General features: G+C 39.7%; 1 protein-coding gene across 6 annotated transcripts in view; it reads right to left on the bottom strand.

Annotated features, from left to right (window-relative positions):
- Positions 1 to 6,777: 6,777 nt before the first annotated feature.
- Positions 6,778 to 20,078, bottom strand: part of fgd (faciogenital dysplasia) — a 51,364-nt gene continuing 38,063 nt past the window's right edge. For 5 of the 6 annotated variants that reach the window (XM_031753712.2, XM_031753714.2, XM_039604739.1 and 2 more), the window contains exons 6-19: positions 18,128 to 18,264; positions 17,143 to 17,299; positions 16,800 to 16,938; positions 15,215 to 15,273; positions 14,561 to 14,707; positions 14,372 to 14,464; positions 14,185 to 14,264; positions 12,941 to 12,971; positions 12,219 to 12,320; positions 11,707 to 11,760; positions 10,809 to 10,910; positions 10,559 to 10,684; positions 9,534 to 9,674; positions 6,778 to 8,345 (exon numbers count right to left, since the gene is read on the bottom strand). In XM_031753712.2, coding sequence (XP_031609572.1) covers positions 8,100 to 8,345; positions 9,534 to 9,674; positions 10,559 to 10,684; positions 10,809 to 10,910; positions 11,707 to 11,760; positions 12,219 to 12,320; positions 12,941 to 12,971; positions 14,185 to 14,264; positions 14,372 to 14,464; positions 14,561 to 14,707; positions 15,215 to 15,273; positions 16,800 to 16,938; positions 17,143 to 17,299; positions 18,128 to 18,264 — 1,614 coding nt within the window. In that variant the 3' untranslated portion in view covers positions 6,778 to 8,099. The remainder of the gene's footprint in view (positions 8,346 to 9,533; positions 9,675 to 10,558; positions 10,685 to 10,808; positions 10,911 to 11,706; positions 11,761 to 12,218; positions 12,321 to 12,940; positions 12,972 to 14,184; positions 14,265 to 14,371; positions 14,465 to 14,560; positions 14,708 to 15,214; positions 15,274 to 16,799; positions 16,939 to 17,142; positions 17,300 to 18,127; positions 18,265 to 20,078) is intronic. The other variant, XM_039604738.1, reaches the window with a different exon arrangement.

Below are 20,078 nucleotides of genomic sequence, written 5' to 3'. Positions count from 1 at the left end.
CTAAGAGTGTCTCAAGTCTTTTGAACAGTACTATGAGTTCTGGTGCCTTATAATGGAACTATATAGATCATGCAGTCACTCTGAGGCTATTCTGGTTATTCACTTGAATAGAACTCAAATTATCATCATCAAATCCATCTAATGGCTTCTAATTAATATATAATAGTAGGATGACTAACCCTCTCCAGTGCCTTTAAATCTGAATAGATTCCTTTTATCACCCACCTCCACTCAGGGTGTGAATAACACATAGAAAGATGTTAGGTGATGTACTGTTACTATTACAAAAGTCTCTTCAATCCTCATCACAGATCTTGCATCACTTCAGTTTCGTTGATTAAAAGCCGGTCATTTCCTCAGGACACCTGGATTTTTAATTCAGAGAGGATGCCAGTGTGTGTTGTGCTCAGGTCAAGACTAATGGTTATGAGATTCTACTTTAACGACATCAAACTTCCAGAAGATTATTTGTCTGGCTGGTTGTTAAAGAAAATATCCAGCATGCATCAAGTGACTTTATTAAAGAAAGACCAAAACATGGACACAAGCAACGAAACTGGAGTAAAGCAAAAGTGCACAAAAAGTTTCTTGCAATAGTCGCAACCACTTCCTTTACAGGAACTGAGAGCTGTTTACTTCCTTTACTTCAGAAAGCAAAGTTTCAGTATTTGCATTGTACGTGGGTGGCACTGCAGAGAGCAATGGATGGTACAGTGCAGCATGTTGCAAAACAAGGATGGTACAGTGCAGCATGTTATCAAGATACAATCAAAATAGAATACAAAATGATTTGAGTGGAAAACAGAAATCAATCTTTTTCCCTTCAATTCCTTATCATATAGAAATACAATCAAAATAGAATACAAAATGATTTGGCCTCGTGGCCGAAAAGGGTTTAGATGTGTCCTTAATCAAAGACAGATTCAAATGGCTAAATTTGGCTCAACATGTCTTGAAGTTCTCCCCTGGTAATGACTCATTTGATTCAGGTGTGCTGACCCAGGGTGAGCTCTAAAATGACACCAACAGATGCGCCTACATATACGTGCAGGTTTTAATCCTTGAAACACAGCTGTGTTACCAACATGTCCTGATGTTCTCCAGCTGGCGAACTAATCATGTGATTCAGGTGTGCTGACCCAGGGTGAGCTCTAAACAGCAGGACACCGTTTGGCAGTGAATATGATGATGATCGTCTTACCACAGTCATTGGCTGAAACTCTAGCATGATGGCTGCAAAACTTGCTGCAATTGCTATATTTACAGTAGCAATAAATCAAATAACAATATGGAAACAATTTTTCTATGTAGAGTTGAAGGGGTTGCTTGCAGTTATGGACCTACTGAGCATCAACACCTGAATCTGCTGCTGGCTTAGCAAGTTTGTGCTTATTATTGAGATGCACTGTCTGCAACTTCACTTTTTTTTTCATTCACTCTCACAGCTCACTGTGTTATTTTTGCTTGCAGCAGGCAAACGCTTCAGCTTAAAAGCCCTGAAAACCTACTACACTCCACAAGCTCGGATGGAAGACAGACACAGTTAGAAAGTGGATGATGAAAAAAAAATGCAGTATTTAGCAGCTAAATCACAAAGTGAAACGAGAGTGAGTACTGCACAAACAATCATCAGGTGGATGATAACGCTGATAATGTCCTTACATACTTTATATATTTGTACTCTAATTTTAGAGCTGTTTGCTAACAAATCACATTTTAACAAGATATTTCTCAATGTGAGACATATGGTCATCTGCTTTTCACACAGGCTGCAAATACAAAACAAAACTAATTAAATTATGAAAAATAAGAATCATTCTCATAGATTGTGGACTAAAGTGTTGGAAACACATGCTGATCAACCACATTTGACGACGCTGCCACCTCTGCTAAAAACAGAAGAGGAGAAAAAAGAAAAGAGAAGTAAAGAGAATTGAGAAATGTCATCACTTCTATGTGAAAGCAGGTGCTAATTTGTTATTTTTGTTCTTTCCCCCAAATGGCTGGGCCAGAAGGAACATGTATTCAGAGGTTTGATGGTGCAAAATGCAAATGTTTCTGGGCCACGCAGATGCATGTTCACACACATGCTCATGCACACTCACACAAACAGCTGGTAAGAGGCTTACGCTCCAGTGGCGTATAACAGCTTTCCCATTAAATTCATTCTCTTCAGCTGTGATGGAAGAGGAACAAACCTCAAAAATCTGTGGTCACAACCTGAAACCTTGAAAAAAAGTCTCTCTTTGAAATGTTCAGATTCTATTTGCTCTCAACTATTACATTTCGTTTTTATACTTTTATTCAGCAACAATGGCTCCGATCAACCAACCTTGTCTTTTGTGTTCATTCAAAGAGGTCTGTGCCCTTGATGAATAGAGCCATTAAGAGAAGCCTTGGGGCTTCTGTTAGAGGTCAATTCGACATGTTGAAGTTCCGCTACAACCTTGGTAGAGTCAGCTGTTTCTGGCCAACACAGATAAAGAAGTGCGAGAAGGAAACAGAGAAAAAAAAAGTCCATTGTCAATAAGGGTGATTTGTCATCCACAAACAACTGGGAGAAAATAAAATTGACTCAAACTTAGGCTGTTAGCATCCATAACCTCACATTGTATAGCTGAGAAAAGAGCAGTTAAAATAGATTTTCAAAGAAAAAAAAAGTTTAGCTGGAAAGAAAAACAACACACGGAGCAGGAGAGAGGCCTCTGGAGGGATGATGAGAGCTTATCTCAGCATGGTCTCGTCCTGCAGCACACTCAGTACCCACCCTGCTCCGGTCTGTTCTAGATGTACAGCATGTAAAACTATGACAGAAGGAGCAGTCAGCATTTTGCTCTCTATCTTTGCGCCACAGCTCACGGCTCTACAGAGAAGCCAGCCTTCAAATTAATCATTTTGACACCTAGTGTTGACTTGCTAAATAAAGAAGTTATGGTTCATACCCTCATATCAATACCTGTCCTCTCGCCATTTTTTGTGAATGCGCACATCAATAAATTTATGCTTATAAGAACTAGTGTGGTGGCTTCAAAATAGAGACAAAAAAGAAGGGGGGAGGGAGGTTAAAACTGAATCAAATCAAGATGTAGAAAAATGCACCAAAGGCAGCTGCAACAGCTTTTCTACACTCCTTCCGCGCCTTCTTTTATACACACACACACACACACACACACACACACACACACACACATATCTGAGAGTTGAAATCACATGCAGTCGAAGCACCCCGCTCTTTCAGAAAGTTAGATTTTCCCATATCCCTTTGATTTTGTTCTGCTCTTTGCACTTTTGAGGCAGACATAAACAAACAGAAAAAGTATAACTTGCAGATGTTGAAAAGTTCTAACTCCCTGCATACTTCTTATTAAGAGCGAAGTCAACCATTAAACCCGATAAATGACAATAATCTGTGTGCTGATACTCAAACAATGATCACTCTGTACACGTTTAACTGATCTAAACCAACTTGCAGCAAAATAAATTGTTTTATCTTTTGCTTCTAGGTTATATTTTTGTTATTACTATAATTATTAGAGAGGGCACACCTTATGCGTAGTTACAAGGACCTATCCAGACACAATAATCTCACAGCTGCAAATGACAAAAAATACCTGCTATTAAAAACTCAGACGTGACATAAAATTAAAGGGATCAGATTTTGGAAACAGTTAAAAAAAAATTCCCAACAGCTGTGGTGGAGCAATAAAAGATCAAAGAAATGACTGGAGCTTGTGAACTGTAACTTTGACTGTGACAGCTCACCTGTCTGAAGCAGGAAAAGGCACATGGTATTATTTGAAATAACTTGTGCCACATGCACAAATGTGTGCAGCTTATTTCTCTTCAAGATCACTCATGTTGTTGTTTCTGCTCTTAAATGGGCGGCCAGAGTGAACCTGAATGCAAAACAGGCCAAGTGAGTTTTGAGAGACCGTGGATCTGTGTGGGTTAATCCCACACAACCATCTGAAGAGTTTACAGAGAATGGTTAAAAAAAGAGAAATATCCAGTGAAGTTCTCTGAGTGCCTTGTTGATGCTAGAGCTCAGAAGAGAATGGTTGGAAGGCAACAGTAACCCAGATAACTATTCATTACATCCAAGGTATGCAGAAGGTCATCTCTGAATGCAGAACAAGAAGCAGATGGGCTACACAGCAGAGGACCAATGAGAGTGCTATTTTTCCAGCAAAGAACAGGAAACTGAGGCTATAATTTACACGGGCTCACCAAAATTAGACAATAGTAGACTGGGAAAATATTGCCTGATCTGAAGAGTCTGATGATTCTTGCTTTCTGCTGTCAGAATTTGGTATAAACAACATTAAACCATAGGTCCATCTGGCTTTGTAGCAACACTTCAGGCTGTGGGTGGGAATATGTTCTTGGCACGCTTTGGGCCCTTTAGTGCCAACTGAGGATTATTTAAATGCAACAGCCTACCTGGGTTTTGTTACCGACCATGTTCATCCCATAATTACCACAGTGCATCCATCTTCAGATCTTGCAGCAGTATAATGCGCCATGTCACGAAGCTCAAATCGTCTCCAAGTTGATTCATGAACATGACAATGAGTTCACTGGACTCAAATGGCCTCCATGTTCACCAGATCTCAATCAAACGTAAGTCCTTTGGGATGCGATAGAACACGATATGCAGACATCTGAGGAATGTTTTCAGATCCTTGTTGAAAGATTAAGGTAGTTCTGGCTACTAAACTTGCCAACTGATACAAGCAGGCAGCACTTGTGGGCAAATATGTGCAGTCTACTTGTCTGTGGATCTTTTTTTTTTTTATATAAATTTGAAACAAAAGTAATAAGATGACTCTAAAGCACTCACGTTGCTTTCCAAAGTGAGAAGATTTGCTACAGTGAAGAGAATTTCAGTGCTGTTATCATGCTGACAGCTGAGTATATTACTGCACACAGCAGGCAAACTGGGGTTTTTATGTGGTGTACTTGAATTCATGTGGATAGAGGCTTTTGTTCCAGCAAATGACAGAGATATGTCTTGTTTAACAGTCTGAATCCAAATGGAAACACTCACAATAACTCTGTGCCAACAAGGAAATTCAAAGCAATCACAATAAAGCATGAAAAAAGTAAAGAGGGCGGTTGAAAAGCCTGAAACATTAACTTTGAATGTTTCATTAGGAAAGTAAAGTGCTTCGGGTATCCTAGCATGATCTTCGGTGTGTTTCTAATTCAAAAGCAAAAATGCATACACACACATAAAAGCTAATCTGTTCTTTGCTTCTAAACCAGAAACAGAAAACCAATCAAATCATAGTTTGAGATTACTGAGCTGTTCAAACTATATGTTTAATCTGTGTTCCAGATAAATCCTATAGCATTTGTCATTTTGGTGAAATGTCAGAACTGTAAGATTGGGTTAAATGTGTAACAGTATGGATGTGAAGTTTGACTGTAAAAATAAATAAATAAGTGAAAGGTACGTGAAAGCTATGTGCTTATGTAGCATAAAGCTGCAGCTAACATGTCTGTACTTCTATAGTTAAAACCACATTATAGCAACCTAAGCTTCCATATAGACTGAATTACGTAAGTCTTTATGTGGCACATCATTAACAAATCAAGGTGCTAAAAACATTGCTCTGAGATTTTGTTCAATATTGACATGACAGCATCACACAGTTGATCCACATCTATGATGTAAATCTCCTGTTCCACCACATCCCAGAGGTACCCTACTGGATTTACCTGGTGGCTCTGGAGGCTAGTTAAATACAGTGAACTCACTGAAATGTTTAAAAGAAAAAAACAGTTTCAGATTATTTCGACATCTTGTTAAAAACAGTTATCACAAGATGGATACACTGTGGTTATAAAGGAATGGACATGGAGCAGTAGGCTGTGGTGTTTAAATAATGCCAAATTTGTACTAAGGGGACCAAAGTATAGCAAGAAAATAAGCCCCACTCCATTACAGCACCACTAGCAGCATGATCAGCATCTTTGAAACAAGACTGGATAGATTCATGCTTTCATGTTTACACCAAATTCTGACCCTTACCGTCCAAATGTTGCAGTCGAAATCATGACTCATCATACTAGAAGTGTTTTCAGTCTTTTACTGACCAATTTTGGTGACCCCATGCAAACTGTAGCCTTAGTTTCTCTTTCTTATTACTTATCTGACAGTAGTGGCACCCAGTGTGGTCCTCTGCCGCTGTAGCTCAAGCAGCTGAAGTTTCATGGTGTCGCACCTTCAGAGATGCTCTTCTGTATATCTTGGTTGTAACAAGTGGTTATCTGAGTTACTATTGCTTTCCTTTCAGCTTCAGTCTGGACATTTTCTTTTGACTTCTAGCATCACAGGGATTGTTTTTCCTCAGAGAACTGCAGCTCACTAGATATTGTCTCTTTTGTTTTGGATCATTCTCTGTAAACCTTAACAGATAGTTTTGCAGAAAAAAAAATCCCAGGAGATCTGCAGTTCCTACTTAGACCAGCCCATCTGGGACCAACAATCACACCACGTTTAAAATCAGATTAAACCAGGTTGAACTTCAGCAGATTATCTTGACCATTTCTACTTACATCAGTGCATTGAGTTGCTCATATGTAATTGGCTGATAGATATTTGTGTTAACAACCACTTAAACAGAGTACCTAATAAAGTGGTCAAAAAGTGTCAGTATTTAGTGTGATATTCGTGTGTTATTGGTACTGTTTGTAGTCTCTGTGCTTGTATGTTTTTCATATAGGCTTTTTTCTCCCCCTTTTTAAAAAAAAAATAACACGATACTCAGGACATTAATATCTTACTGGACAGTGTGGTACTGAATTAACCACGTCTGTTTATTGATGATGCTTTTCCACTGCGCACAAACCATGTTTTTAAAACACTCAATGCTGACTCTGCTTACTTACAGTACTACAAGAACAAATTCTGGAGCATAAAAAGAGGGGCAAGGGCAAGATTTCATAGCAAGGTACATAAATATGAGTGAGTTTACATGCACAAAGAGATCCGATGACGCTTTTTTTTTGTTTTGTTTTTTGCTACTTTTGCTTAAAGGCTGGTGCTGATAGGAGCGGGGTACGGGGGACAAGGCAGAAGGAACAGTTTTACAGTACAGTACTTGGTTTCCATCACATCACCAAAAGGGAGAGAAGCAAGCAAATGGTTGCAATGTTGAGAAAGAGAGACCTATACATAAAGGATTTATTTAGTACGTGTACAAGTGGAGTTATTGAGACACTGGACCTGCAACACAGTGTCAGAACTGAAGCCCTGTAACTACTCTTTTGTCTAGACGAGTCACAAAGATAAGAGAGTGGAAATGTGGTCACTCAGGCTTAGATTAGAGGTCACAGAGTTCCACGAAAATGACGGAGAGGGGAATTTTACCAATGCATAAGAGACAAAAGGGTCTGTAAGACAGTGGGAGCATCAGGTGGCCAGCCACAAATGTACACATTTCTGTGCCTTTTAAGTTAAAATGTCTATTTTTGTCTTTTTTTCCTTACATCACACTATAGTATACATATTGTACAACACCCAATTACCCACCACTGCTGGAGACAATAGAGAGGTGACATGGGTCCTTACACTAACATTCAATACTTAATAAACACCAGAGGGGACTCACACTCAAAGACACGCATACATACATACATACACACACACTTCCACACAAATGGAAAGACAGAGGTATAAATGTTAATGCTTCACAACACCATTGAATGATATACAAGGAACTTCATCTTAAAAAAAACATGTTTTTTTTTCATCTATATTACAAATCAAGGTTCTTCAAAGCTTCGCTCTAGCTGTTCAAAACACTGAGAAATAAAATCTACTAACCAGTGGCATTGGCGGCTTGGTAGGATAGTCCTTATTTGTGTGTAGGTGCGTGTTTGGGAAATACATAAAGGATGGAGAGAGGAAAAAGAAGTAGCTGTGTGGTAAGAAAGATAAGTTTGAAGTGGCAAAGGACTCAGTGGTCTTTATAAAGAAAACAAATAAGGAAAAATAAAAAAGTGCCAAGGTAAAGTGATTTCAAGTAATGTGTGCTCTATACACAGGAGAGGGAGGGAGGAGGGTTGGGAGTCCTGTGTCTCCAACGTGTCCACTACTGGCTCTTCCTGTGTTCAGTCAGGCTCGTCGATGCCTCAGCGGAAGCTTCTCCACGGGCAGCTTTGGAGAGGAAGTCCACCCACTTGGCCTGAAGTTCTTCATCTTGGGCACTTAAGAGCAAAGTTTGCTGAGTGTTGCTGAGCCGGATTATGTGTTTGACCTCCGTTTTCTCAGCAGCTGCAGAAGGTGCTGGGCTCACCTCAAACCCAGGGAGAGGTACTGGCCGCGACCCCTTTGAGTCCTGCAAAAAATCGTAAAAAATGAATATAAAACATGTCAGTCAGAGGAAATTGCATTTCAAAGTTGGTTTCTCTTGGGTAAGCCTTCCTTTGAGGTAAGTTTGATTTGATATATCTTTATTAGTCCCACAAGGGGAAATTTCATGTTAAGTGAACCATACTATAAATAATGAAAATGACAGCTTGTCTCTTGTCTCTCTGCAAAATTTTCCAACAGGCATGTACAGTAAACCCAGCCCTCCTCTCTCCCTTCCCCCTTTTTCTTTCTGTATAATCAGGAAATGCTCATCCAACTCCTATTAATCCTAATCTTTGGAATGGCCGCTTTCTGCAGTCGGATTGGGATATTAGTCTTGGAAATGAAACCCTGGAAGGCTTTAACAGGCTGACTTTCCTTCTCTGCCGTTATGATTGACAAAAATATAACATTTTACAGCAAATCCTTAAACTTAAAAAAAAATCTATTCATGACTCTCTTTTTTTAAAATCTATAATCTGAACTGAATTCTCTTAGTTAATTATTTTTAAACAATCTATAAATACATAGACATGGATGATGTATACAGAGATAGAACGCTTGGGTAATCTTTTACAAAGCAATCATGTACACCGCTTGTTTTACACATCTCATTGGGATGTTATAAGGAGATTTATTGCTCCACCCACGGCCAAGATTTCAAGGAACTGCAGCAACTCTGAGAGCTGAGAGACTTCATCTGCTCAGCGCCAACTAAAACCCACTCGCACATTGGCGCATCTGACAGCAGTTATACCTGAGGTCAGATTCAGGATAACCAAATCCCCTGGCCCAAATCTACACAGCACAGACAGTGACAGGGACAGCCTGGCACATGCAGGATTGGACAGATTTGACTTGCACGCAGTCAGTGATATATCCTGGCGCTACACTCTGCAGATGTCCCGCTCCAAACCGAGGAAGGAGACAGGATATATAGCCAGATGGGCGTAGCAGGAGGATTAGCAGATATATAGGACGTGACTAAAGCACTCAGGTTATGCGTCCATGTAGATGAACTTTTGCAGTTTACTGTCCTCTATTTATACAACGCCTATCTATGAGAAATGTGAGCTTGTCATTAGAGCAAGATTATTTCTAATGAGGGGAAAAAGAAAAGTTCATCAAATATTTTTTTATGATTCAAAGCATGTTGAATGTATCCAACTCCTACCTGTCCGCTGCTTTGTAAGTACAGCACCAGCGGCTCAGCCTTGGTCACAGCCACCCACATTTTCATCCAGCTCTTCCCTTTCTCCTGTACTTGGAGGTGGCCACACAGCAGGCAGTTCTCTGCCGTTAGAGAAACCTGTCTCTGAAACACACATGAGACCAATGATCAGTGACTTCCTCATTTCACTACTGAGCTAATTATTGAACTAAACAGGAAAAGATGCAATTTAAAAAACATGTGTAAAAGACGTATTTATTATATTTTGGACACTTAATCTGATGAGGAATGACAGTGCAGCTCTTCTACTGTTCATCCTTATGTAACAGCAATGTAGGACACAGTGAGATTTGTACAGGGACAGGTGTTAAAGCTTCTGCTGCCCCTTGTCTAACCCTTGTACAGCCTACAGCTCCCTCATGTGGTGACTAATCTCCCTGCAGATGATTCCCCACTGGGATCCTTCAACAGAGACACGTGAGGGAATGAACCTGAATCACAATGCTGTTTCACAGTTTCGTCATCACTATAAGTGGTTAATGTCCTGTCAGCTTTAAGGTGCAAATATTTCATCCGACTGTACATCTATCCACAGACGGACAGCGGGACAGGGATACAGACACCTGAAGCCGCCAGACTGCGGAGTCAGCAGAGGCGACAGATTCGCCTTAAGCCGAGATCTCATTATCATATTAGTCATCAAAAAGGGATTAGCTGATCTTTCAGTATGAATGTCTTTGCACTCATAAATGCACATGTACTGCACGTATGTGTGCAATGTGTGTAGCGGTGTGTGCATACAGCACAGTAACTTAAACACGACAGTACAGGAGTAAAAAGGCACTGCAGCACTTTCTACTCTTTGTTGCCAGCAGCACAGTGTGGCTCCTGCCAACACTGAGCTATAACCTATTGGCATAAGCCAATGCAGCAAAAAAAACTATTATTCACATGCTTTTCCATCTCTCTGTGTGTGTGTGTGTGTGTGTGTGTGTGTTTGAATGCGTCTGTATTTTTTCTGTTCTAACCTCAGGTGCAGTTTTTCTTTTCTGTTCACCAGTACCAAGGTTCTCTATGCTGAGGCTAGCTTCGAAACATTCCGGACACACTCGGCTCGTTTTGTTGTCCATCTTTGAACACTTTGCACAGATGGCCTGCAGAAGGACAGAGAGCGAACAGCAGACAGTTATTTGTCTAAAATTTCCACTTGTTCCACCACTTTTCTCTCCATCCCACCAAAAACAACGCCCAAATTTGTCTCGTTCCATCTGTGCTCACCGCTCCGCAGGACTTGCAGTGATGTTTGCGCTTGGTGAAATTGAAGCTCTCGCTGCAGCCTTTACATGTCTGCTTCTCCTTCTCCTTTTTCTTGGAACTCTTCTGGAAAAAAAGGGATTGTGTGTAAAGGCCTTCAGCCTGTTCAATTTCAGCACAAGCGAAGCAAAAGGAATGTCTGACAGCTTGTCTTACTTCATCCCGTGTTTGTTTGGCTTTCTGTCTCCCTTTTCTCCCTTCTATTAACAAAGACAGGGGGCATACACCCACTCATACACACGAAAATATCCACACAGATTGTCGTTATAGATACTACATATGTGGGATGAGGAGTAAAATAAATCTCTCCCTGTTTGTATAGATAACAGAAAAACTCCATTTCATTTCCATTTGCAGTGGGATGATCAGCAAGACAACACTGTTTTTCATTTTTGAGATTAGTATTGTCACATATGCTAAAGCATACATTACAGTTAGGCTGAGCAAAACAAAAAAACACTTTGAAAAACAAACACAGCTAACTAGACTATTGTTACATTTAGAATTATTTCTTTAAGGACATTCTTCAACTAATTTTTCACTTTTAGTAAGCATGAATTTACTAAAGCTCAGAGGTGCTGGTTGCCTTTTGGGGATTGTAGTTTTACTCTAAAAACTAAAAAAAAACATTGTTTACCAGGACTAGTGGCTGACTTAGTTTGACTCATCCTCTTGCAGTCAGGCCAAAATCAGTCTCACTCCCTTTTGCATTCACTAGACAACCATCAACAATGTTGATGTCCTGAATAAGAGGCAACTACTTTTCTCTCTCTCTGGCTTCTTATAGGAATGAACTATGCAGCACATTTAAGAGCTCGTAGAGGGATCAGGGCTGTGTTACTTTTCTGTAAGAGCATCTTACCCTTTCTTGTAGTCTTTCGCCATCGGAGTCGATGGATGTGTTTGACCACAAACCCTGGGGAGGAGGACAAACACAGTGAGCAACAGCAGCTTAACCTTGCAGTCACCTATCTCGACCACTAGGTGTCAGTCTGGAACTTCTGACTTGGGTCCTCTGGCTTGTGTCACTACATTTGGCTTGGGTCCAGCTAAGGCCAACTCAAAGTGGGTCAAAGCACATCTATAATAGTTTTGTATATACTTTGAGTTGGGCTCTCCCTATTAGGTCATGAGAGATCTCTGTGAGAGGAGACTCGCAGACTCTACACGTGGAAACGGCGAGAGCTTCTTTAAATGAGCGTATTGTCTGTATGATACTACCACATCCATAGAAGGAGAGCTGTTCAGGCAGACAAAGGCCAGACTATGACAAGCTTGTTTGGTGTACCACTAGTCTCCCATGATTCATTGCAAAGGATGGCCAACCGACTGACTGATCAATGAAGTGCCTGAAGAAGGGGGAGTGAGACTGACCGGTGACTCTGGCACATAGTCATCTTCCCGGGAGAAGGAGCTGTTGAAGGCTTTGAACGTCTCGCTGTTTTGTTTGTGTCGTTCAATCGTGGCCTGGATAACCTGAGAGTCAGAAGAGATTTACAGGAAAGAGGAGGAGAAATTATGAGTTGAAAGCGGGAAGAAGGGGGAAAGCCGTCTTTCTTTATCCTGTCTAACTGAAGAACAAAGAAAGCATGTGTGGTATGCTGACTACCCTGACCGGGCTTCAAACGAGTGACGGCGGCAATGACATCAGAGCTTAAAAAGTATCATGGTCCTAATGCTGGAGTCTCAGATAACTGGTTGGCTAGTAGTGTGCAAAACCTTTGCTTCTTTTTACTTTCCACTGTCTGTAAACTTTTGGAGTGGTACCATAGCCCCTCCTTAATCTTCACATACTGAAAAAAAAAAAAACCCTCCACAGTTTCTCCAGTTGCCCATTCCCTATTACAGCCTGCAAAATGTATTAATCAGCTTTACTCTGCTGTAATAGGCTAAATGAGCAATAATGAGGGGCTTTATTAGAGAATATAATTCCCAAACACTGCATGAGTTTGTAGAGGAAATCTCTTCTAATTCTTCTTTAATAAAACACAACAACCAAAGGCACAGACCAAAAATGCTGCATGTACATGAGAGGCACAGATCACTATCTGTCTCATATGCATGCAAGAGTTCTACTTCAAGTGGGTGGAATTTACCTGAATCCAGTCTTCCTTCTCCTCAGCCGTCCTGTAAAGTTAGCAAAATATGATTAGTTGATTTCACCCTACTAGAAAATTCAGGCCATCGCCGTGACTGAATAAATATTCACAAGTAAATGCAATTCATTGTGCACACAGAGCCCCAAAGAGTGGAAACATGAGAAAATAACAAGTAAATAGGGCATTAAATAATAATAAGTTCCCAAAAGAGTTTTGTTCACTGGCTGATTTAAATACTTGTAAAGAAAAATACAAATTATTTTAGTTAGAGTTACATTAAGGCTAATGATAAAAAAATCAGTCAGAGTTAGCTGGCCACAAGCTAACCAGCTAAGTCTGTTGTTTTTCTTCAAAATCAAAGAAAAGTGTTAAAGGTAAATGCTGGTGTGTAAGCCTAACCCACTGATAGGGTTAGATAAGTGACTAAAACATTATGCAAAGGATCCCAGCAGAGAAACATGTGTATTTAACATGTGTATGTCTCAAAAGTCTGAGTTTAGCCTACAAAAAGATCAGTTAACAAAAGGCAAGGTGACTGCAAGCTAGTTTCTGGTTATCCAATTGCATAACAATCCCTGCAAAGTGTTCACAATCAAACCTCTGGGGACAGCGGCGTGCTTATGTTGTGGCTTTTTTGCTACATATGGATGATAATAAAAAGCTTTTTGGGCCATAAAAACCATTTTGATCAAGATGACTGTGAATCAAATAGGGGAAGAAATCATACATCAATAAAACTGCACTTTGAAGTCGGACAAGAACTGCTGCAGACAGAGTGGATGATATTTCTTGATGCATTCAATCATCCAGGAAAGTAAATCTCAAAAAGTTGAATCTGCTTGGAAGTGAAATTATGACTGAATAACAACAAAATCACAGTGTACAATTCTGAAATGGACAACTGCAATGGGATTACATTTGATCCATTTTGCGGTTGATGGTTGTAACGTTCTTGTTCACCATTTGATCCGTTCCAGACTTTTTTGTATTTATTAATAATTTGAATCCCAAAAGAGGAGAAAATGGTGCCTAGGCTAAAAAACACTGGATTTTTCCCTTAACATCAGCAGTTATTGATTTTGATTGGTTGAAAGATTATATTTTTGAGACTTGTTACTCATGTAAGTAATAATTAACACAGTTTCGTATTTTAAAACCATATGAAGTGCTTTATTTATAGGATAATGTCTTCATTTTTGTTTAATATTATGTGGCTCTGAGGCTGTTTCACATATCTTTACCTGGCTTGCAGCTCCAGTGAACGTCGCTTACCGATGATGGCAAACGTGTGAGGAAGGTTCTGCTTCACATTCTCCTGTACCTGGGGTCAAAAAGCAGAAGAAATGCCACTTACAGTCAGTACAACAAGTGAAAGGTCAAGGAGAAAAAAACAAAAGCTAGAGAATAAGCCAAAAAGCAACATTATACCGCCATGCCAGCAATGTCAATCCTCTCTCTGACACTGAACTTCTGCCCCATAAGTCGGAGTTTAGGCACACAGTATAGCACCATATTGTTGAACTAGATCAGAGACAGAAATAATGAAGTTGATGAACAGGACAGATCAAATAAAAATCTCCTTTATTTGATATTTGCCAAACTTAACAGGCCTCTCACCAAGTAGAGGTATCGGTCTTGCGCTGTCCCATTTTTGGCTGACATCTTCTTGATATGTCCTTCTTTTATGAGCTCATTGGCTGGGTTAACTATGTCCTCCTCTCCTCCAAGCCTCTCATACACCTCCAACAGTTTGTGCATCTTTTCCTAAAAACATAAGAGCAACAGGATGAAGCAGAAAAGCTGAGAAGATACTCTACTGCGAGATGACAGATGGAGCTCTAGCACAAACTTTTAGAGGGTAATATATTGTTATCAGATACAACTCTTACTCATTCTTTTCCAGCAAGGTGGAAAGTATATATTACAATTCTTTATTGATTCACAGACGCATGTGTCTGCTTGAGCTGTTTAAAGAACATGAAAGACATCACGACAAGACAGAGGAAAAATACGAGGAGGTTGGGTGTTAAAAAAGTCAGTCAGACTTCCGCGAGCTATGAACAAGAAGGCAGGAAACAGCAGCTTCCTGTCTGTACCAATGCAATGCTGCTGACTGACTGTACCACATCAGCTACTCTCTTATTGGGCAACACATTATCTAGTTCCTAATCAGCCAAGTGGTAGAGTACTGGAAAGAGTTGATGCACAGAAGAGAAGATAGCAAAAACATAAAAATAAGAGAATGACTAAGAACATCGAGCAAAGCCTTACCATTTTCCTGATCGCTGCATTGGAGTGGTTAGCTGCGGTAGAAATGAGCTCCAGTGCTTCTGTAATACACATACGTGAGTAACAACAATTAATAAAAACAAAGTCATGTTATTAATAAGCTAAGACTATCAGAAACTCTGATATAAATCTCTTACAAACACAATTACACGCCTGTGAAAATATGTTATTCACAGAAAAATTGCCAAGGCTGTTCCAGTACTACAAACTTAAAAAGATGCATACTCTCAACATTAACCACACAGTGGGTTCTAGGCTGGCTTCCAGCCAGTCAAGAGTCTAGTACTAATGCCTGCGAGTACCTGAGTCAGCCATCTTAATCATAACCTACATAAACAGAAGAGACACACAGGCGGGGGAAATGAGGCCAAAACAACTGTGATAAATTGCTGTTCAGCTGGAGAGGATGAGAGAAACCTTTCCACAGACTCCAAACAACGCCGTGTGGTGACGTTAAGGATTAGGTAAATGGATACAGGGATGTAGGAGGACATGAGATAATGTAATATATGTAATCTGTTTCTGCCAGGCTGTAGTTGAAACAACACGAGGAGCACCCTGACCTTTGTGAAGTATTGTGGTATCATACTAACAGCTATGCAGAGACGTAGGAGCCCTATGTCCTACATTCATCTTCATAACACATTCATTTAACTAGTTATTCCAATGATTATCATCACATAAGATCTGGTCATTTTGTACGAGGACTTTTTTTTGTTGTTGCTATACATGGATACTAATTATCTCAGAAGACTATCAAACACTTAAAGTGTACAAATCATCACAGTGTTGATAAATTACAGCAAAAAACCCCCAAAGTTTTATCCTAATCTAACCCTGCATATGCAACACAATAATGACGGAAATTAAGTGCAACACTTCATAATTCTAAAACTGTGATAACACTAAGATATTCATTCTGCGTCATAAGTGGGTTTTAGCTGTGCAGAGTAAAACTATAAAAACATAGAGGGACGTGTTCAGAGCGCCCGTGTTCTCAAACAGCCTGTTTTCACATTTACCACAAGGTGAAGTGAATTTTGGCTCCTTTTGATCAGTCGAGCGGTTTTGCAGTTTGCGCAGTCGACAGTCGAGGGAAAAGAAGACATTTGCTGTGAAAACAGATACTGGCCAGTTCCTCTCACCTTCCCTCCTGTCCTTGTACAGTTATGGAGTCGAATAACTCCCAAGTGTTCACTGCTGAATGAACTGGACAGGACATATTTTTGCTTTATCTGCACTTTTTTTTGGGGGGGGGATGTTTAATCTGCTCATATTCTTTTTGTTTTTTTCCCTAGTGACCTTTAATGATTTCATGGGCTTTAGCTGAATGGTACTTTCTTGTGTTATTTATTTATTCTTCTGTTCTAAATCCATATTTCTGAGTAAAGCTAAACTGTGTCTGCCTTGAGCTGAATACTCGTCAATGGGTGGCGTATTTTCATACATGTGATTTACATGAAGCTCTAGATAACTGAGGAAAGCAAAGACAAAGCTGGTTGGATTTCTCTGTGACCCGGAGTTTATCAGTCATGAAGCGTAAACGTGTGAGTCAGCAGCAACTTACTTTCAGCGTCTTTTCTGTCGAGAGCATCATCGGGCAACTTCTTCAGGTAGTCTTTGAGCAAGAGCTCATAGCGAGGAATCCTTTGGACTGGCTCTAACATGTGGTGCTGCAACGTCAGATTCCCGCACACATCCTGTTTCTGTTGGTTGAAACAAAAAACCAAAACTTTAACTGATTAATTCAGAAAGAAGACTTGTTGAATTTTTGCTAAAACTCACAAAATTCCTGAAAAAACTATATAAAACCCAAATAGTCTTTAGATACATATGATTGGATGTTCTTTTCCCGAGACATGCTGTTGAAAAAATGTAAAAATAGAGAAAAAAAAGGAGAAGAGAGAAACCTGTATATTCTGAACGACACTCTTAAATTGTGAAGATCGCTGCGTCCAGGTGTTGACCAAGTCCATGGCCCGGTCAAAGTTCTTCACATACTCTCCATACATCTTCATGAATGGAGCCAGTTTCTGGAGGATGTCTCCGATGCGTGGTTTGTTTTCCCTAAAGCAAGAACGTGCAAACAAACGGATGATTCCAAAACAAATTTCCATGCCAAGGTGTCTAGTATTTCATATGCACTTGTCTCTATATCAAAAGATTGTTGAAGTGTTTTAATGAAATGCACATTAGCTACTCGTTCATGCAAATGTATAGACAGCTCTACACGTGTAAATACATCAAGTTGCAGCTTTGAGGGAAAATTCCCAAAGCCTATTGGGAAAAAGATCACACAGTTTCCTACTAAAGCAGGGAGGAGGTAATTAAAGGGTTGCTCGAGCAGATTCATTTCACATATCCATGTTAGAACCAAGAGAGGCTGCACAAGCATAAATACTATAATACTGGGGGCAATTACATCACTCATAAAGAGACACAAACAAAGGCTCATAACTAATGAGAGTAATCTCAAGAATTTTATTGGGGCATTACAGAAATTAATCCTCCTTATGAATTTTCTTCCTAAGGTGCACTTTTCTGACTTGATGTCCTTTGTTTTGTTTTGTTTTTTCAAGTTTATTTCAGCCAATAAATTTTAATGAGTTAATGTGAGGGGAGCCATTATGTGACAGGTCTCCAGAGGAGTCATTATCTACCAAGGGTGGCTGATGTTGGCATAATATCACACACTGGAAGCAGATTTCCTGCTTACTGTGGGAAAAAAGGACAAAAAAAATACCCTCAACCTGTAAGTCTTTATGACACGCATAAATACACACAAGCTAAAATCAGACACTGCTGTAAACCTGACAATAATGACCCCCCAACGGCTCATCTCTTCACACCGATACTTTAGGAAAGCCAGTGAAATGCCGAGTGTTTAGTCCTCACCATTCATCAGTAATCCGTGTCTTGAGCTCAGGGAGCAGGAACTTATCGTGAAAGCAGTAGATAGAAGAGATGTTGGAGAAGATCCCTGTAATGACGTCCTGAGGGATTCCAGCCTCGGTGAGCTTTGTGCAAAATACCTGCAGAGAAAATATTTGTATATAAAAACTCGCACTCAGAACACAACTCGACTCAGCTTGGCTCTGTTTAAGTAGCAGGTATGTAAACTCAGGCAGAAAAATGTCCGTGTTGTCATATATATTTAAGTGTGAATGACATCAAGCTAATATTACTTTTCTGCAGACGTGCTAAAAAAACAGATAAACTACACTATATTATCTAAACTTTACTGATGCTTTTCATGCCTGGAACACCAACTCGCTGAAGATGATTTAGTAGGCCAAGGTAAACGGCTGTTAATGCGGTGGGTTTGTGGGTATTTAAAAGTTTAGTATATAGAAGGTCTTAAAAGGAAGAAGAAGAAATAAGGAACAAAAGGTCTAATGAATGATCTAATGAATGATGTCATTGGGGAGGTTGATGGTTGAACATATACAGCTGATGTTGGAAGTGAAGCTGATGTGGGAGTGCCAGCAGGCAACTGCATGCATTTTGTTTTTAAACTGCAGTCTGCTTTAGTGTAAAATAGATGGTAAAAACACTATAAAGCCCAGTATGCTTTAAGGTGGTTCAAGACAAACTGTTGATCTTTTATAATCAGTCTACAAGCCTGATTCATATTAGCAAGTAAAATCTCAGGATATCTAGACGACTGCTGTTTGCGCTTATTCTCTTGTGTGTTTTTAAACTTTGTGGAAATTTGACACTCAGTTATGAAGAATCAATAATTGACTATCAGTACTGTTGGCTTAAAAAATGTTTCTGTCCAATTAAGCACTATTACAGATTGATTGATTTCACAGGGGGAGCATCAGCGACAGATTCTTTATGTACAGGTTCAGCTTAATAATCGAGCACATCATTCGCCTTGACTCTTGAGATAAACTCCAAATCACTGCATCTAGTTTTGCTTCCTTGACAATCGCAGTAACCGGTATGCACTGATGTATCCACGGAAACAAGTTTCATGTGAAAGTTGTAAGACAAAAACAGGAAGTTAACCATAAAAACGTTTTGCCTTCAGTAACAAATAAACCATAGCTGCTCTGTGATAGGTTAGAGATCATCAACTCTACCACATGAACTCAACAAAGAGGAAGGCAACTTAACCACTGGCAGTGAACACTCGTCATAAACGCGACTCACCACGCTGCAGGTAGAGAAAAAACTGCAGGTACAGAAAAAAAAGCAGTCAAACTTTAACCTGTCACAAAGAAGCAGAGAGTGTGAGGTCTGGGTGATAAAAATTAAGAGCCGCAATGGCTGGTTTGCGACTGAACATCAGCCAAGTAACTTGTGTTCCTGAGGTCCTTTCACTTCATTATTTTAAGTTACATTAAAGTGAGCATCTCTGGGTTTTAGAGTGCAGGCCAGTGCAAACTGGCACAATAGAAAATAGAAAATAACCTTGTAAAATTAGAAGCTGGGCAGAAGTCAAGTAAGTAAATAAGATCACTGAGTTCACATCCTTATTTTTTTTTTTTAACAGCGCGATTTATCTAAAGTGTTTTCTGAAATTTAAAGTTTGAATATAAATGTTTTCTCTGAAAGAAGACAAACTATATTCACTGGTAGATACAAAATATGATTTTTTTTAAATGACCAAGGGTAGACAGCTATATCAAAAAATAGCTGTCTAGTCATAAATAGAGCCAAGGGTCAGGAAACACACGCTTAGTTCACAGAATTTAGACAGAAATATAGATCACTGCGTGGGTTGCAACACACAACAACCTACGTGCCTCCTTTAACAGACACAAACACACGATGCACACTCAGGTTTGCGGTGACGAAGCACTCTTTATGTTGGACATTCATAAATATAGTCCACATG

Source organism: Oreochromis aureus, linkage group 20 (genome assembly GCF_013358895.1).
Source record: "Oreochromis aureus strain Israel breed Guangdong linkage group 20, ZZ_aureus, whole genome shotgun sequence".
Taxonomy (NCBI): domain Eukaryota; kingdom Metazoa; phylum Chordata; class Actinopteri; order Cichliformes; family Cichlidae; genus Oreochromis; species Oreochromis aureus.
This window is presented reverse-complemented; position numbering and strand designations above follow the sequence as displayed.